The following is a 17,984-nucleotide window of genomic DNA, read 5'->3' as shown; positions in this document are numbered from 1 at the left end:
CGTTACAGCAACACCAGGGCTGACAATTCTGAATGGTACACGACCATTTGTTTGCCAGAAGTCATTGGATAAGTTAAAAAAAAAAAAAAGCAGAAAAGGCAAATCATTCTTCGTCATGACAATGCGTGCTGTCGCACATTAGCTCTAACAAATGAATTTTTGAAAGGCCAAAAAACGATGGGTCATCCGGTGTGCAGCCCTGATTCGGCACCTATTTTTTGTTTATTCCAGCATATAAAAAATAAATTACATGGTCAGCAGATTTGTGACACCTGAAAAAGTGGTTGATGCATTCAAAACGCATGTTTTGGAGACATCTCAATCAGAGTGGAAAAAGTGCTTTGAGAATTGGTTTCAAATGCATACAAAAGTGTATTGATCTTATGGAGAATATTTTGAAAAATGATAAAACCGATTTAGATCATAAACATTTGTTTTTCACTATTAGGCCAGAAATATAAACAGAAACCCTAGCATATGCCTATGTAGAAGACTACTGAGAATTTACGGATTTCTGTTTTACCATGTTGCACCCCATTCTTGCTTGGAGCAAATTTCCAACGTATGAACCATTTATTTACTTAACTTTCAACATATATTTTTACCCATTTTAAACCATGGATAACTCAAACTTATAGATACTGAATCTGCATGTAAAGGGACATGAATGCAATGAAATACACAAGAAAGAAATCAAAATTTACCTTCACCAAACACAGCTTTGTCTGGAATGAAAAATGCACCAATCATACCGCCTATCAATATAAGATATTTTATTCCCCAAAATCTGTAAAACAAAAATTAAAATCATTATTTCAACACACAGTCTAATAAAATAATTATTACCTGCTTCCTACCTTTTTTAAATATATACAGAATAATTATATTGGCAAAAGTTGATACTGCAAGATGATTTCAAAAGCTCTAATAAAGCACATGCTATCTGTTTAAGGAAAGCTATCTGTTTAAGGAAAAGTATTCTTTATGGAAGACTTTCTAAAGGAAAAATTGGCTCCTATTCACAAAAACCAACTATGTAGCCTGCCTCTCCACTTGAATCAAAAACAAGTTGAATTGTCATGCAGCGATCTTAACCACTCGGTTACTGGCGAGGCAGAAATGTATTTGTATCACGTAGGGGGAAAAAAAAAAAATCGCTTTATAAGATTTATCAGATGAAAACAAATATCTCTAAATAATGTATATAATAATACACAGGCTATAGATAAATTGCATGCGAAAAACTACATAAAATATTCTTCATAAACATATTCTTTTTTCAAACATCAAAACTTTAAATAAAATATCAAAAATTGGTCATTTTTTTTAGTCATAAATATTTTAACAAAGACACTATTTAATTACTTACATATATGTAAAGAAGGTAACAACAACTAAAGAAATCTTTCACATTAAAAAAAAAAAAAAAAAAAAAAAAAACTATATATTGAAACTATTATATTTGAAACACTATGCAAATGGAAGGACAGTAAAAAAGTTCTGAAAGTATTAAATGTGGGGGGGGGGATGCCATATAGTTTTTACTTAGATTGTTTTCCACAAGCTAAGGAATAATGAACTTACAAAGACTTTATAAAAAATAGCAATTATGAATATAGACAAACCTCGCATAACGTGGTAGATAGGTTCCTAGAAAATGACTTCCATTACCTTAATTGAATTTTGAATCCACTGTAATGCTCCTTTTATGTAATATATTTTAAACGAAGTAGTGTTAGGTGGTAGGAACAGTATTTTGACGTTGGGATGATTCAAATCTTGTGGATGATATGGAGCATTATCTAAACAGCAATAGAGCCTTGAAGCTCAATGTTTAGCATCTGGCACAAAACAATTTAAAAGCCAAGCTTTAGCTTCATAATCAGCTGATTCATATTCTTCTTGAATTCTTATGCTATGAGTTGCAAGATGCTTTTTGAAATTTTCAAACCAACCTTTACTTGCCAGAAAATCTGGGTTGACTGAGGATTCTCTGTGTTCTTTAAGGTGCATAAAAATTTTGAGTGCTTTTTGTTTAATGATATTAACAGCTAATGGAATTCTTTTTTGCCAGCTGTCATTAATCCAGTTTTGGCAGCTACAATCAAATGCTGAGTGCCTTTTCCATCTTCGCAATTACTGGCACTCGGAGGGGGGGGGGGCGACTACACATTTTGCGAATGCCGAAGATCCTGCAGCAACTGCATTTCTTATTTCCTTTTCATTGTTCTTAAAAGTCCGGACTTTTGCTTCATTCAAATTAAAACTTTTTTTAATGTGAGATGCCTTTTCTCCTTTTAAATGACGGTCCAAAACTTCTATCTTTACTTCCAAAGAAATGAATTTCCTCTTAAACATTTTTTTTTATCTTTATCAGACATGTTTTAGGATTGAAACTTAATGTCTTAAAGAAGAAAAAGTTATTCTTTAACACACCGTGGTTAGATGCAGACTGCTGACTAGCAGCATGAGATACTTTTTTTTCAGGCTGCGGAGATGAGGATTCGAATTTTGGAAGACAAATGTGCATTTCAAAGCACTTATTGTGACCTCATGTTGTTCACCTTCTGCGATAGTGAGGTTTCTTCATTGTTATCTGGTGATTGTGCTTTCTTGAGACTGAGTATTGTTTCTGTTGTGAAATTGTGCTTGATGAAATGCTCAATATGGAAAATCTTCGTGTGCAATTCACTAAATTTCTTTGGATTGCTTAGGCAATTTTCTTATTATGTTAGAGAGGAACTGTGTTGCAGGAGGGTTCTTGCAATTTGTGAATCGTATTATAGCAAAACCGCGTTACAGGATGCCATGTTGTACGAGGGCTACCTGTACTTTAAAAAATAGCATTTATGAAATATTTTGTAACACAAGGATAAAAAAAAACTAAGATTTTTGTTAAATCCTTCAGTATTTAAAATCAGAAATTATTTTTACCCATTCTGTATACCAGCACGAGGATCCCTTGATGATTTAACTCCAATCATCAGCACAGAGAACATCAAGAAAAATAAAGTCAAAGCAAATATAAGCCTGTACACTGCTAGGTACCCAACAGCTTCTTGACATTTATCAGTGCAAAAAGGTAGCTGGAACAAAACATTAATACATTTAAAATAACTGAAAATCAATAAGGCATATTCCTATAATCAATTACAACAGTTACAGCTCATGTAATGTAAAACAAACACTATGCCATATCAAATACTAATATTCTCCTAAAGCATATAAAATCAATAATAATAATAATAATAATAATTTCTCAGAAATTAGATTTCAGTAAATACATGATTTTGATGTCAAACAAAGAGCAATGTTTTACTTATTAACATAAAACAATTATTGACTCCACCTTTTTTAAAACTTTCTTAAGCAAGCAACTTTTCTAGTTAAAATGCCACAAAATTAACTTAAAAACATTTAATGCAGATACAGCCCATGGTATTAAAACTGTAGGATATGCTTCACTCAACCTATAACTGAGAAGTACAGATGTCAAACCACACCCCCATTTTCCTTTTCATCCTGCACATCTGTTTCAGTGTAAAGCAATGGTGAGAGAAGCTTCTTCATACATTCCTACCAATTACTTCCTTAAAAGTAACGCATAAATTCACCTTCCTTGGGGTAAGCATTCTTCAGCAAATCACTTATCTCTACCTTAGAGTGAATTAATATTCCATTTCCAGCTTACATAATTATTTTTACTCCAAGCCTTTTGGCATTTTAAATCCTTATATATTCTTCGGAACAAATTTTTTGACTGTGTGATCTTGCTACTGAAAAATACAACTTTAGTGATGATGAAGATGGCAGCTTTTATTTATATTTAATGTTACTGTGGGGTCATGTTAGATGGAGTCATAAATGAGTCCTTTATCATATAACAATAATCTATTACAAGGATGACGTTACAATGGACATAACATATAATTTTAAGAATTTACAGAGCAAGGAGTCTGATACAACCTAACAGGTCCATTACCTGATCTCTCGTTAAGTTTTTTTTTTTTTTTTTTTTTTTTTTTGCTACACACCTGAGGGTACCACTCTAATCTCATAATCTCATTGCTAGAGTGAATCCATCATAGTTTATAACATCAGGCCAGTTACAAACTGCCCTTCCAGCTATGCTGACATATTGACACAGCTGAAAGACTTGGGAGCTCTTGTAATATTGTCTCTAAACTGAGGCCTTTTGATTTTCTCTTTGTAGTGCTCTCCAGAACATCAAGTTCTTGATTAGTTCAGGAAAAGGAAGTAACCTTTAGCTATCAACCTCTCTTTCTGAGAAGAACAATGGGAGAAGTGCTCATGTCTTTGAAGTGTGTTAGTGTCGATATATGATATGTCTCTAATGGTTCTGATGGCTTATGAATGCTTGAAATGACATAGGAGGTAGCTAACTTCTATGTCATTACCAAGTATGGACTGTCACGCATTGGTATAAAATTTGAGGTCTTTTTGTTTTTTGCATTACTAAAGGGATGCAAAGTGTCCCAAACTTTATCATCATGAGAATAAAACACTTGTCATCTTACTTTGTCATATTGCTTTTTATGTTGATTTTGCTTCATTTCGATACATTCTTGTGTGTGCTTTGTAATAGTTGCGAATCGTTTAAGATAAAGGATGATTTCCAGAACAAAGTTATCATTTTTGACCACAGCCTCAAAATCATGTACGATGTCACTTACAGTCCTCAGCTCTTTTCCAAACATTAGGAATGCAGGTGTACAGCCTGTAGTGACACAGACAGACATATTCAAAGCAAAACACATAACTAGGAGTTTCGAAAGCCATGAGAATCTCCTACAAGGATTGCAAGATAATGTTTTAAATCTCTGTTTTCTGTTTCACTTCATTTGATTAGGGAACTAAAGACTGATGAAAGTAAACTGTTATCAAGTTTTGATTGAAATTTAATGTACAGCAAACTTGTTGCAAGAAAGTACTAATAAATTGGGTTTTGTTATCACTGATGATTTGAGGTACATCATGCCACATGAATACTTTAATGAAGGTTATGGTGCAGTCGCAAGCTGTAGCTTCAGCAAGAGGAAATAATTCAACCCATCACTTATCACAGTCTTAAGAAATGAAGACACATTGGTTTCCAGTGTCAGTTGGTGGCAATGGTCCAAGCATGTCTATAGAGATGATCTCAAAACATCAACAAAAACAAAAGAATAGACAGAGGGGGTTGATCTTTACATTATGGTACCTTGGCGTTTTTTTGGCGAAAATTTGGCGACCAACTCTCCTACAGCAACCCTCTATTTTTTTTCCCCGCCACCATTTTGTCTTCACGAAGTAAAGACATGTTTCTTTTCTTTTTATCTACTGAACACTTCTTCCAACAATCTACTAGCCGAATTACACTTATGCTAGAAATTTTATCTAACAAAACTGCTTAATCATGACAAATATTCACTGCAAAATTGGGGAAAAGTGCACAATACCATACTCCTTACGTGTTTTTCAAAATAACACATACACATAAACCATGTACACGCCAACTTATTTTTACTTAAAAAAAATCCCAGAATTGCACAAAAATGGCATTGCGCACACTCTTCACTATATCCATGTACACTGCTTTTTTCTCATAAATTAGAAAAATTTCAAGAAAATACATGACAATTTTCTCAATCTTTAAATTCGGTAAAAAGAACATATATGAAATTACCTGATCGCGAAAAAGTATTTACCCTTTCCAAATATGAACATTTCCACATATAAAATAAATAAAATATTCAAAAACTTTTACCTCTAAATCATCTATTACATTATACACGTCACCAACGAATTCATACCGCAAGCATTACAAATACTTAGTATCAAATATTTAAATTATTTCCATGCACATTTACTTCAACTTAAACATGTACCAAATTCCTACAAACATAAAATTCACAAAATAACTATCATTTAATTAAAATATCACTAAACCATGTACACGTCGACTTATTTTTACTTAAAAAAACATCCCAGAATTGCACAAAAATGGCACTGCGCACACTCTTCACTATATCCATGTACACTGCTTTTTTCTCATAAATTAGAAAAATTTCACGAAAATACATGACAATTTTCTCAATCTTTAAACCGGGTAAAAAGAACATATATGAAATTACCTGATCGCGAAAAAGTATTTACCCTTTCCAAATATGAACATTTCCACATATAAAATAAATAAAATATCCAAAAACTTTTACCTCTAAATCATCTATTACATTATACACGTCACCAACGAATTCATACCGCAACCATTACAAATACTTAGTGTCAGATATTTAAATTATTTCCATGCACGTTTACTTCAACCAAAACGTATACCAAATTCCTACAAACATAAAATTCACAAAATAACTATCATTTAATTAAAATATAATTAAATTCAAAAACACTACTTAAAATATAAATGAGCACATACATTAAATTAATACATACATAAATACCCATTTCGAATTCACTTTAGTTACGGCCATGGGATCCAAAAATTCACGAACACTGTTTCACACAACACAGAATAAAGCCAAATACAAAATTTCCAGATTTTTTCCCGATTTCCCCCTTTTCCGATTAAAGAACCATAATTCGTCCATTAATATCACATGACATATCCCATGATCTCTCATTTCCCTCACACAAAATAACGCGTAATCGGAACTGAGTACTGCTCACATTATTACCAAAGTCCCAGGTAGTAACCTTTATCGCCTTTAAAATGTCGCCAAACTACCAGTTACCATATTGTAAAGATCAAACACACAGGGTTCTTAGCAATCTAGCTGGCTTTTGGTTGGTAGCCTTGTAGTGGTTGCATTCAGGACAATTTTTAACGTAGTTGGATATACACATTTTCATACCATTCCAAGAGTAGTGTCTGGTTATTCTTTGGAATGTTCCTTCCTCTCCATAACGTCCAGCCATCGCATCATCATGGAGCTTTCACATGATGGATTTACGTTCAGCAGCTGGAATGACTAAGTCTCTTCTGAATCAGTCAGGAACATATCAGAAGAGAACACCTTGATTCATAACGAATCCAAGGCCAGTCCAGTTGACACATTGTTCAGTTTTCTGAATGGATTTGAAACTTTTCACAATTTTTTTTAAAATTTTCATCTTAAAGTTGGGATTTATGCATGTCTTTTGGATTTCTTGTGGGCACCTCAACTACAGATATATTCAAAATCTCACAAGGTGAAACTTCGTGATCAGAAATTTGGCAGAACAGTATGTCGGCGATGACGTTTGCCTTTCAAGGCATGTATTGTACTTTCAAGTTAAAAGACAAAATTTCAAGTGCCCATTTAGTAAGTCATCTAGTTGAGACTTGAGGTTTAGAAGCTATATTTCAAAGGTTGATGATCAGATGTCAGTTACTTCTGATAATTTGATGTACCCACAGAGCTTCTTTAGGGCTCACATGACAGCAAGGACTTCCCTTTTGGTCGCTAAATAGTTTTGCTCAGCCCAAAAAAGCAATTGGCTGGCATATTCGATAGGCTGTTCTTTTGACACTTTCCCTTGAAATAAAATGACTCTAAGGGCATAATTGTTTGCATCAGATTGAAGAATATAGTTGAGTTCCATTTACCTGCTTCAAAATGGGAGGCGTTACGAGGCAGTTTTTTAGAGTTTTAAAAACTTTTTGCTGGTTGAAACCACATTCCCATTGGACTTTCATTCTTTGTTAAATCATTAAGGGGTTGTGATATTTCTGTGAAGTTTTGTATTTATCTTCTAAACCAAGAACATGTTTGGAGGAAAAATTAGAGTGCCTTGACATTTTTCAGGAGGTGGAATTCTCTGGATAGAGGAACTTTTTCTACAGCAACTTCAATTCCTTTTTATGTGATCCAAAATCTCAAATATTTGACACTAGAAGAAGAACGGTGGCACTTCTCTCTGTTTGCATGAAGTTTGCAGAGCAAAAGTCTTTCAAAAATAGCTTGGAGATCGGAAAGGTGTTTCTAGATTGATTCTAACAAAACAATTATGTTGTCGAGATAGGTGGCAGTTAGAATGCCTCAAGGCCATTACAGAAGTCAATCTCCAATCTGAAGGTCAAAGGGTATTTGTAAGAAACAATATGTTCCAAAGGGACACACAAAATCATTTTGTCTTGATCATTAGTATGAACCCTCACTTGGTGATAACCTTCACAAAGATCAAGGCTTGACATCAAAAGAATAGTTTTGCCTCATTTAACAGGTGATCCATTTGCAGAAGTGGGTAGGAATTTTGAAAATTGATTGCATTCAATTTCCTGTAATGTATACAGAGGTGTACTTTTCAATTAGGTTTCAGTACTGAAACAACTGGGGATGTATAGGGCAATTTGCACAGTTAAATTATTCCTTCGGACAAAAGCTTGTAAATTTCTTGCTTTGATTTCTTTCTTGGCAAGATTCATCCTGTATTGTAACACAGTCACTGGAGGATGGTTACCAGTTTTAATTCGGTATTCTATGAAAGGTGTCGGTTCTTCCCCTAGTTAGAAGACAGTTGAATATTGACACAATAATTTGTTCAATCATGATCTTTGATGAGGAGACAGTTATTGTCCTTCAACTTCTCTTAACAGTAAAGTGTTAACTTACTGTTAGGGGATGGGCTCATAAATGAGTCCTTTATCATATAACAATAATTTATTACAAGGACAATGGACATATAATTTTATAAGGTTTTACAGAGCACAGGGTATGATACAACCTAACAGGTTGATCACCTGGCCTTTACTGAAAGTTTTTCTGGCTACTCAACACAGGGCATCCTACTCTCATTGCTAAATTGAGTCCACCATAGTTTATAGTATCAAAGGCAGCTACAACATGTGAATAGAAAGATAATTAAAAATATAAAAATGTGTTTATTAAATACGATTGAAGAGTATATTTCACAATGAAAACACATATGCCATTGAAAGTAAAATGGCATACTGTTTTTGTATATGTGATAATTTCAATACAACACTTTCAAAGAAGTTTAACATTTCTAAAAATTATCATAAAAAAGAACAGTTTTAAATGGTTTAAAATGTTATCTGACATGAAAACAAGGAAACACATTATATTTCATCTTCCAGGGATCATTTGTTCTGCTAAGAGAATGTGAGTACTTCAGCCCCATATAATGAATGCTTAAGAATTTTTGTTTCCAAAAGATTATTAGAAGAAATTTTACTTCAAACAAATCAAAAGCTGACCCAAATTTGGAATAAACAGTAACTTGAAAGTAAGCTTTATATATATATATATTAAGCCTCTCAATCTTCAACAGTTAAAAGCTTTCTGATATATTGTAATAATTTTTAGAGTGCTTATATCAAATCTATTTGAGAGGAATGCGCTTAAAAATAAGCTGCTGTGGAAACTATATAAGAATTTGCTTAAATGTTGTAGTTGAAGCACTAAAATATAATCTATAAAATTAAATATATATTTTCAATTTTCTTTGAAATTAATTTATCATACACTCAAAACAATAAATATCATTTTATAGATATTTTCCATATAATTTTGTCAAAACATATTTATATGAAGTAAAACTAAAGCCCATAAACATTTTAAGTCATGTTAGCCAATAGTATCATACAAGCTGTATTTTAATAATATATAACCTTAAACAGTTGAATTACACCAGTCAACAGAATTATGAACATCATGAGGTCATTAGAAATGACTGAAACACATAAATGTTCACAAAATGACTGTTTAGTGCTTGGGGGGGGGAAGAATTTATTTAATAATGAATGCCAAAATCATAAGCAGCTATACAGACATGTATTCTGGAATGTATATTATTAACAAAATCAAAAACTGTTGTTTGGGGTTATATTGTGTCAAGCAGCATTGCAGAATAAAATATATTCAGATTAGTTCTCAAAGAGGCACAGACTGTAAATCCCACTCAACAAGGTCTAATGTATGTCCTATCAGAGATTAATCTGGATTGGTAGGAATCCATAGCAAAATATCAGTCTCTTGTAGCCTATTTACAGTACAATCAGCCATATGTTGTCATGCATTATCCTGTTGGAACTTGGTCCCTGCTGCTTCTTGAAAACTATCAAATGAATGCACTGCTATACTATCAGACTACCCAAAATGTGTATTTGGCATACCTGTTGAACATGAATCCCTACTCCAACATAAGATGCCCAGTGTTTATCACTATTAGCTGATTTATTGTGCCACTGCCTTTATGATTTTGCCAAAAGCAGCAAGCCTCATCAGAAAATAAAATTTTTCTCACTCAGACTCAATATCTGCACCTGTTTAAGAGCAAAAGGCTCTCACTCATTATCTGCACCTGTTTAAGTGCAAAGGCCTGTTGTCATGCAGTTACAGTATGTATAGTCTTCTGTCATGTAAATGATGTCTGATGAGTTTTGTGGACAGATTTCTCCAGCGACTGCCATTAGCAACTCACGCCTCCTCATTGATGATACCTAAACTATGATCATGATGAACAGCACTTTCTTGTGCCCATGTATTTTAGCCCCAAATGACTTGCTATCACACACACGGACAAACTGATATCAAGTAGCTTGTTCCCCCCCTTTCCAATACTCAAAAGTGATAAACTACCAAAGAAATTTCTTCTCCTTTGTATCTTATTCATCAACATCCATATAACCTACAGTTTTGAAACTGATCAGTCGCCCATTAAGGTTGTTTCTAAAAATTCTCTATTTGCATAATTCTATGAATGTTCCTTCATGTCACCATTCAACTGGTAAGAAGTGTATTTTAACTATAACTTGGATAAATATTGCTCAGTTCACCTTTCATAGCCTAAAAGTAAGAAAATTATAATGCAATTATATAATATCCTAACTCTTTGATTATGTTAAAAAAAGTCCAGCTCTTGCTATAGATTAAATGACAATGCAACCTAAGACATACACATACTCCAAATAAAAAAATTTCAGAAAAACAACCGTAGACAAGATTAAAATTAAAAGATAATAAAATAAATAAATAATTTTCAGTCAGACAATATCCACTGCAGTGCTTTTCATCATTTTTATTAGTTTTACTAGTATTACTTTCTGTATGCCTGGACTCACTGCAAGGTATTCTGTGTTTATATTTTACAAAGAATTATTTTAATATCAATCCTCTCTCTGACTAGAATGTTTTTTGAAGAAAACCCATTTGATTTAATTTATTTCTTATAAAGTTTATGATATCTGTATTGTGGTGTCATGCTTATCCATTAAAGACATTAAATCACACTGTTTTCTGACAGTTTTGGTTTGTTCACAGTCCTATATATGTTTTATGATGTCTTTCATGGTTTTTTGATGGATGATGTCTTTGATGATTTACAAGTCTTTCACTTGCTTATATTTTCCAAGAGGGGTGAGTTTAAAAAATTTTGAGATATTTTAGATGCTGGAGCTTTCCAATTAATTATATATTGGATTGTTAGGATTTACAATAGTAGAAAAATAATGTAGAAGTCTTAAATGAGGAAGAAAATGCAAAGTTTGCGAAGGAAAAATATTTCCAAAAATCAGGCTTTTAGAAATTTTGCTTCTATCACAGGATAACAAAGTATATAACAAAATGTATTTAAAAAACCTAATTCAACCATTATTATTTTTTCTAATAACTGATAATAACACGTCTTTCTAAACAATACTTTTATTATGAATGAATGTTTGCTGATTAAAGTAAAAGTTTTTTTTTTTTTTTTTTTTTTTTTTTTTTTTTTTTTTTTTTTAAATAAATAAAGGATATAATACTGTTGCAAGCTATGGGATTGCTGATGTTTCTTTAAATAATATGTCCAGATAAGCATGAAGAAATTAATAATTTATTATGGAAAATAAACAGTACATACAGCACAATACCTGGAAATAACTCAAGAAGAACATAGATATTTAGCAATTCCTCCTTAGCACATGAAATAAATTACAAAAATCCTCAAATCACTCTCTCAAAGTAAATCCTAACTTGTATTTCAGCTACCCACTGTCGATGCTTTCTCTAACTCTCTAACCCATATTTTATTCCCAACAACATGGGTTCTGGAAATTCCTGGAAAAATTGGTCACTGGGCTTCAAAAATGTGTTTTCGTGAATTTTCTAAAAAGACAACATGTTGGCGAAAAAATTTTTCACGAAGGCCCCTAAGGAACAAAACGGTTTGTTTATCTCTTGAATTCTAATTGAACTATTTTTACAATTTTAAACACGTTGCACTCAGAATTAAAAGATCTGCAATTCTATACAACAAATAAACACTTAAATACAGCTACTTGGTCAAAAATTAATTTAAACACAAAATGACCATTCTAAAAACAATAAATAAATAAAAGAAAACAATGTAAAGTACTACAACAATACAGAAAAACAAAAATACAATATAAAAGGATTACAATATTAATACTTAAAAAAATATTTATCAAGAACATTCAATTCTTACATTATCCAGTTTATCTTTCAGTTGTGGTGAGAGCATAATACAGGAAACTACAGTAGTTAGTAACAGCATTAAAGCATACATTATGCGAGTTGATGTTGAATTTTTGCATGAAGGACAAGCAGAACAACATAAGCTACAAGCAGCACTTCCACAGCAGCAGGCCAACTAAAAAATAAACAAAAATATATAAAATTATTAAATATTATCAGATTAAATTTAGAAGTATACATAAATTAATCCATTTACTGAGCAGAAACACACAATATTTATTAGCTGTGAAAATATTAAAGTCAAAACAACTGGCTCAAAATGTTTGTGTAATATTGACAGTTACCACATCAAATCATATGCTACGTAATACAAAAGAAAAATTCTGAGCAGTACATTTACTTATATATATAATACTAAATCCGAAATCCAAAATTCTGATATCTGGAATGATCTAAAATTGGGACCTCTAGATCACCAACATTTTTTAAATGCTTTACGCTTGCAAATTTGATACTTTTCATAATAAAACATGTGGAGAGTTCCATTTCTCAACTTCACTTTGGCACTAATCCAACCTGGTGTATCATTAGCTTATTATTATTATTATTATTATTTTTTCTTTTTTTTTTTTTTTTTAATTTCATGGTGGAATAACTATCAACACATTGCAGCCTGAGAAATGACTCGTGCAGTAATGTCTAAACAATTTGTTTTTAATATTAGTAACTGAATACAAAATCAACATAAAAGATTACCAGAATGATAACCTTTTATGTTGACATTACATTTGGTGATGCTTACAGACTTCAGCTAACTCTGCTGCAAAGCATTGTGCTGACGAGAAATTTAACAAAAATTGCTTTCTATGTGCAAAAAATAGATTCTGTAAATGATATTCATAGACCACAAGATTATATTTGGTGCTGTTTCAAATAACTGATTCATTTTTCAGATAAGCTCTGGACCAGTGCCCGAGAGGTAGAATCTAGGAAAGGCAAAATTTTTAGAATTTAAAGAAGCAACATTTGAGGGATAGCAAAATCTTTAGAATTTAGGGAAGGCACTGGGAAGAAAAGTGTTTAGAACTTAGGGAAACACTTACTTGCCAGCAGAATTTCGAACCTGTAGACACTGTCCGGCACTGGATAAAGCTATAAGCATGTATGGCAATTTTATTTATTCAGGACCCAGATAAGCCTTTCACATGTTCAGAAAATAGGCATAAGTATAATACACTCTGTCGCAAAAAAATATATATATATATGCAACCAGAAAAATTGAGCAACAACAACAAAATGTGGCATGCAAATGTGATTTGGCAAGTTGTGCGAATGATTAAACTTCCAGCACCAATCAGCATTGTGGAGCTATACAATGTATGTCTGAAGTGTGCGGCTGGTAGAAAGTAAAAGGGTTACATGTGGCGAATGACAGGAATTTACAACTGTGCTAACAGCTTGGATACAGAATGTAACAAAATATGCCTTTAAAATGTACTCAACACATTATGAACAGTTGTCAGACTTTGCCATCACAGGGTTAAAAGACGGCAGTCGGTCAAAGAGGCAAGTCGGCCAGCATACTGGTGGAAGTGATATGGTCATTGTTCATTGTTGGAATCAGTGGCTCAGCGAAGGTATAGTCAGCCACCGTAGTGGCACAGGATGTTTCCTGACCACCACTAATCAGGAAGATGATCTTGCATTTATAAAAGCTGCCATGTCCATACTAACAGTTATGCTATCACTGATTCAATGCCATTTGCCAACTCTCAGGGAACAGTGGATATCCAGGGATACAATTCACAGAAGACTAGATGATGCTGGGACATTTATTATGGTCACTGTCATTGACACTCCCCAGAAGCAGTGTCGTGATGCATAGTGCTGCTCTAGCTCATGCTGGACAGTATCTAATTGGAGAAATGTGATCTTCAGCGATGAATCTCATTTTTCTCTCAATGTTGATGAATACCGCATATGTGTCTAGAGATAGAGCAGTCTAATGCACCATTTGTTACTGAGTGGCACCATTTGTTACCAGAACACAGGGTGTGACAGTCTGAGGAGCAATCAGCTGGAACAGCTGTTCACCATCACCAGTCAGAGTACCTTGCGGCCATGCTGCAAGGTACTCTGACTGCTGGCAGATGCCTTGACATTTTGTAGACAATTGTACCTCTTATGTTAGCAGGTTGTCGAGGTTCTGTTTTCCAGCAGGACAAACATACAGCACAACGTTCCCACCAATGTCTTCAGCATGTTAATATCCTCGACTGGCCAGCAGGTCTACAAACCTGTCACCTATGGAACATGTTGGGAGGGCAAAGACTCCATGTACAACCAACTATTGGTTTGTAGAACTGCCTGGAGCAGCCTTACCACCTACTGATTTTCACATTCTTTGTATTGCTACTTGTAAATAAAATGCTTTTTTGACCCAGCTTTCGAATGCTTGTTTATCTACTCAAACACGATACTACTGCCGAGTTTCATAGTTATAGCTCAATTCTATCTTCCCTACAAGATTTTTGGCAACAAAGTGTAACTACGAGGGCTATCCAGAAAGTAGATTACGTTTTGGAATAAAAAAATAAACAAAGTATAGGAAACAAATTTTATTATATACAGATGAAAGCCACACTCAAATACTACTTTTCTACATAGTCACCATACAAATTAAGGCATTTATCGTAGCGATGTACGAGCTTGGAAATTCCTTCGTCGAAAAATTCGGCCGCCTGCGCCTTCAACCACTTCGTTACCTCTTCTTGCCTTCCATCTTGCACAAAACTTGTGGTAACCAAGCTTTTCGCTGATGATTTCGTGCAACAAACTTCGCGAAATTTGTGAAAAACTCAAAGAAAGTTCCGTTATTGTGAAATTTCGATTTTCACGGACTTTAGCATCGACTTTTTCGAGAAGTTCGGCGGTCACTATGCTGGGTCTCCCACTTCAATCTTCGTCGTGAACATTGGTTCCGCCATTTTGAAATCTTATGACCCACTGACGCACTCCACCTTCAGTGATAATGTTGTCCCCATACACTTCACGAAGCTGCCGATAGATTTCTATCGGTTTACAGTTTTTTGCAGTCAGAAACCTTATTACTGAGCGCACCTCGCAGCTCGCGGGATTTTCAATTAACGCAGACATTTCAAACCGTCACAGTATCTGAACGGAGCACAGCACGAACCTCTCACTAGCACGGCTAGATGCAGACTGAGCTGCGCAACGCTCTGACCCCAAGATGGCCACGCTAGCCCCGCCCCTAGCGGACACAGACGGAAACGTAATCTACTTCCTGGATGGCCCTCGTATATCATATAATTCAAGCTTAACTTCATGAGTGTGTGATAGAAGGAAGACAAAATTTAGTGGAACAATATGTCTTTAGACACTCCTTACGCATCACCAATAATGTATAATGGATGGTAGCTAAGTGATAATCGAGAATTTGAAAGTGTTCAGATGTTGCCAAAAAAAAATGAAAATTTCCAATTAATGTAATTTTTAAAGAAATGTCGGAAAGAGGTAATAAATGAAGATGATATAATGGAAGTTTTTTATAGTGATGACGATGCTCCAATCATCAATCGACTAACAGACAGCAAAATCTATAGTATGGTTTTAAATATAGAAAATATGTCTACCAATAGTGAAGAAAGTGACAGTTCTTGTTAAGAACCAAAACACTTTAATTGACAATTTAGTTGGAATGTTCAATGCACAAATTACAAGATTTGAATGATGGAACTTTATAACTGAACAAAAAATTATGTCTGTCTATAGAATTAAAGAGAAAGTGTAAGCAAGAAAAAACGAAGCAAATTAAACAAGTTACATTGAAAACAAAGTGAAAAAAAAGGAAAAAGTAAATATTGAGCTCCCCTTTTTTTTGCAAATGTTGATTTCTTAAGGTCATAAAAGCTTCATTATTTTATTTTTCTTATTTTATAATTTCACATGCCACTTATTTGATCTATATCCTACCATCTGGAAAAATCCAAATCCAGAATTACAGGGATCTTTACCTTTATATAGTAGTAAACCCTCGCGGAATGTGATTTTGTGTAAACAAGTTACCTTAATTACTCCACTTAATTTGTCCAAAAGTAAAAATTTCAATTACACACGATACACTGCAAAGTCTCATCCACTTTATGATAGTCCTCTTTTCTGATTATTCTAAAAATTCATTCATTAAAGGCAACAAGCATTACTTAGAGCAGCAACACCTGAGCTTCTCCAAATTCTTGATAAAGCTCTAGGACACAGTACTGAAGACCGCACAACATTGCATCCAAATGTAGAAGTATTCCTTGAACTGAAAGACCACTTCCTTGATACAACCAATGGGTCAAGGAACCATAAAAACATTCCAAGCCTATTATATCAGGCATATTTACAACTCTTCACATGAAGCACTATACAAAGGAAAGCATGACACACTAATGGCATTTTGGAAGCAATTTAACAAAACACATTGCACAGAAACCATTAAATTCTCATGGGAAGAAGTGAATTCATCAACAACAAATGCTGGTTGACATTAATGGTGGCCAGAAGTTGTAACAATTTTAGAGGATTTGCATTAATTGAAAATGAAACCAAGAAAATTGTACAAAAGCAATACGTAGTGAAAGATTTTCAGATACAGAAGAAGAAGAAATTAAAGAATTAGTTTAGTATTAATCTGAAATGAAAAATTGGATTAGCTTATGACATCAGCTGATGGTGAAAGAAGCAATATGAAGGTGATGAAGAGACTTTAATGCACAGGAAGTTAAATGAATTGTTACAAAAACCACAGGAACTGTCTGATTTTGTAATGGAGACTAACCCAAATAAAGGAAGAAGAGGACACCTTGTATGATTTCTACAATAACTTTGCTTTCCTTGCCGTGAAATGTCATTAAACATTTCATATCAGATATTGTCCCAAGCAAAAATCCCCAGTATTTTTTAAAAAATAATTGTATCATGTATTTATGTATTAGGCAGTAACACCCCCTTCAATAAAGATTTGTTTCACTTTTACCTTTTAATTAATATAATTACATTTACATAAATTATACATACATTCTTAACCTAAATTATACTTAACATGTTTCTCCTACAGAAAGTTAACTGTGCAATTCTGCCATACATGTAATGTGTTAATGATGTAACTCTGCATTTGGCAAGGGTTTACTATACTCTCTTCCAGCATCTTAATATATTAATCTACTCAAATAATTTTCAGTTTCCTTCTTACATTTAGATAAAAATTTTAGGCAAAAGACAATTGTTAAATGAATTATTGAAACACATCACAGGTAAGATCAATGAAAAAAGATGGATATTATCTGAATTAATAGGGATGTCACCTCAAACTGTACAATCGTCAGTCAATAACTCTAGTAAAAAAAAAAATCATCCTTGGTTTAAGAAATTTTTTTTGTATCTATCAAGCACAACCTGTGAAGAAAGAAATGAAAGGATCAAAATACATGCACTAAAATTGCAGGATTTGTTTCTCAACAAAGAGATGTTTTAGTGAATAAACCA

At 33.4% G+C, this 17,984-nt stretch overlaps 1 protein-coding gene across 1 annotated transcript in view; it reads right to left on the bottom strand.

The window, feature by feature from the left end:
- The window catches only part of Serinc (serine incorporator TMS1), a 117,295-nt gene that overhangs the window by 78,511 nt on the left and 20,800 nt on the right, over window positions 1-17,984 (bottom strand). The window contains exons 2-4 of the mRNA XM_035353483.2: window positions 12,445-12,609; window positions 2,935-3,086; window positions 705-787 (exon numbers count right to left, since the gene is read on the bottom strand). Of these exons, the coding sequence (XP_035209374.1) occupies window positions 705-787; window positions 2,935-3,086; window positions 12,445-12,609 (400 nt within the window). The remainder of the gene's footprint in view (window positions 1-704; window positions 788-2,934; window positions 3,087-12,444; window positions 12,610-17,984) is intronic.

The sequence above is a fragment of the Stegodyphus dumicola genome, chromosome 9 (assembly GCF_044657685.1).
Source record: "Stegodyphus dumicola isolate Sdum_Otavi_A_Nest chromosome 9, ASM4465768v1".
Lineage (NCBI taxonomy): Eukaryota > Metazoa > Arthropoda > Arachnida > Araneae > Eresidae > Stegodyphus > Stegodyphus dumicola.
The sequence above is the reverse complement of the archived record's forward strand: the minus strand, read 5'-3'. Positions and strand labels throughout refer to the sequence as shown.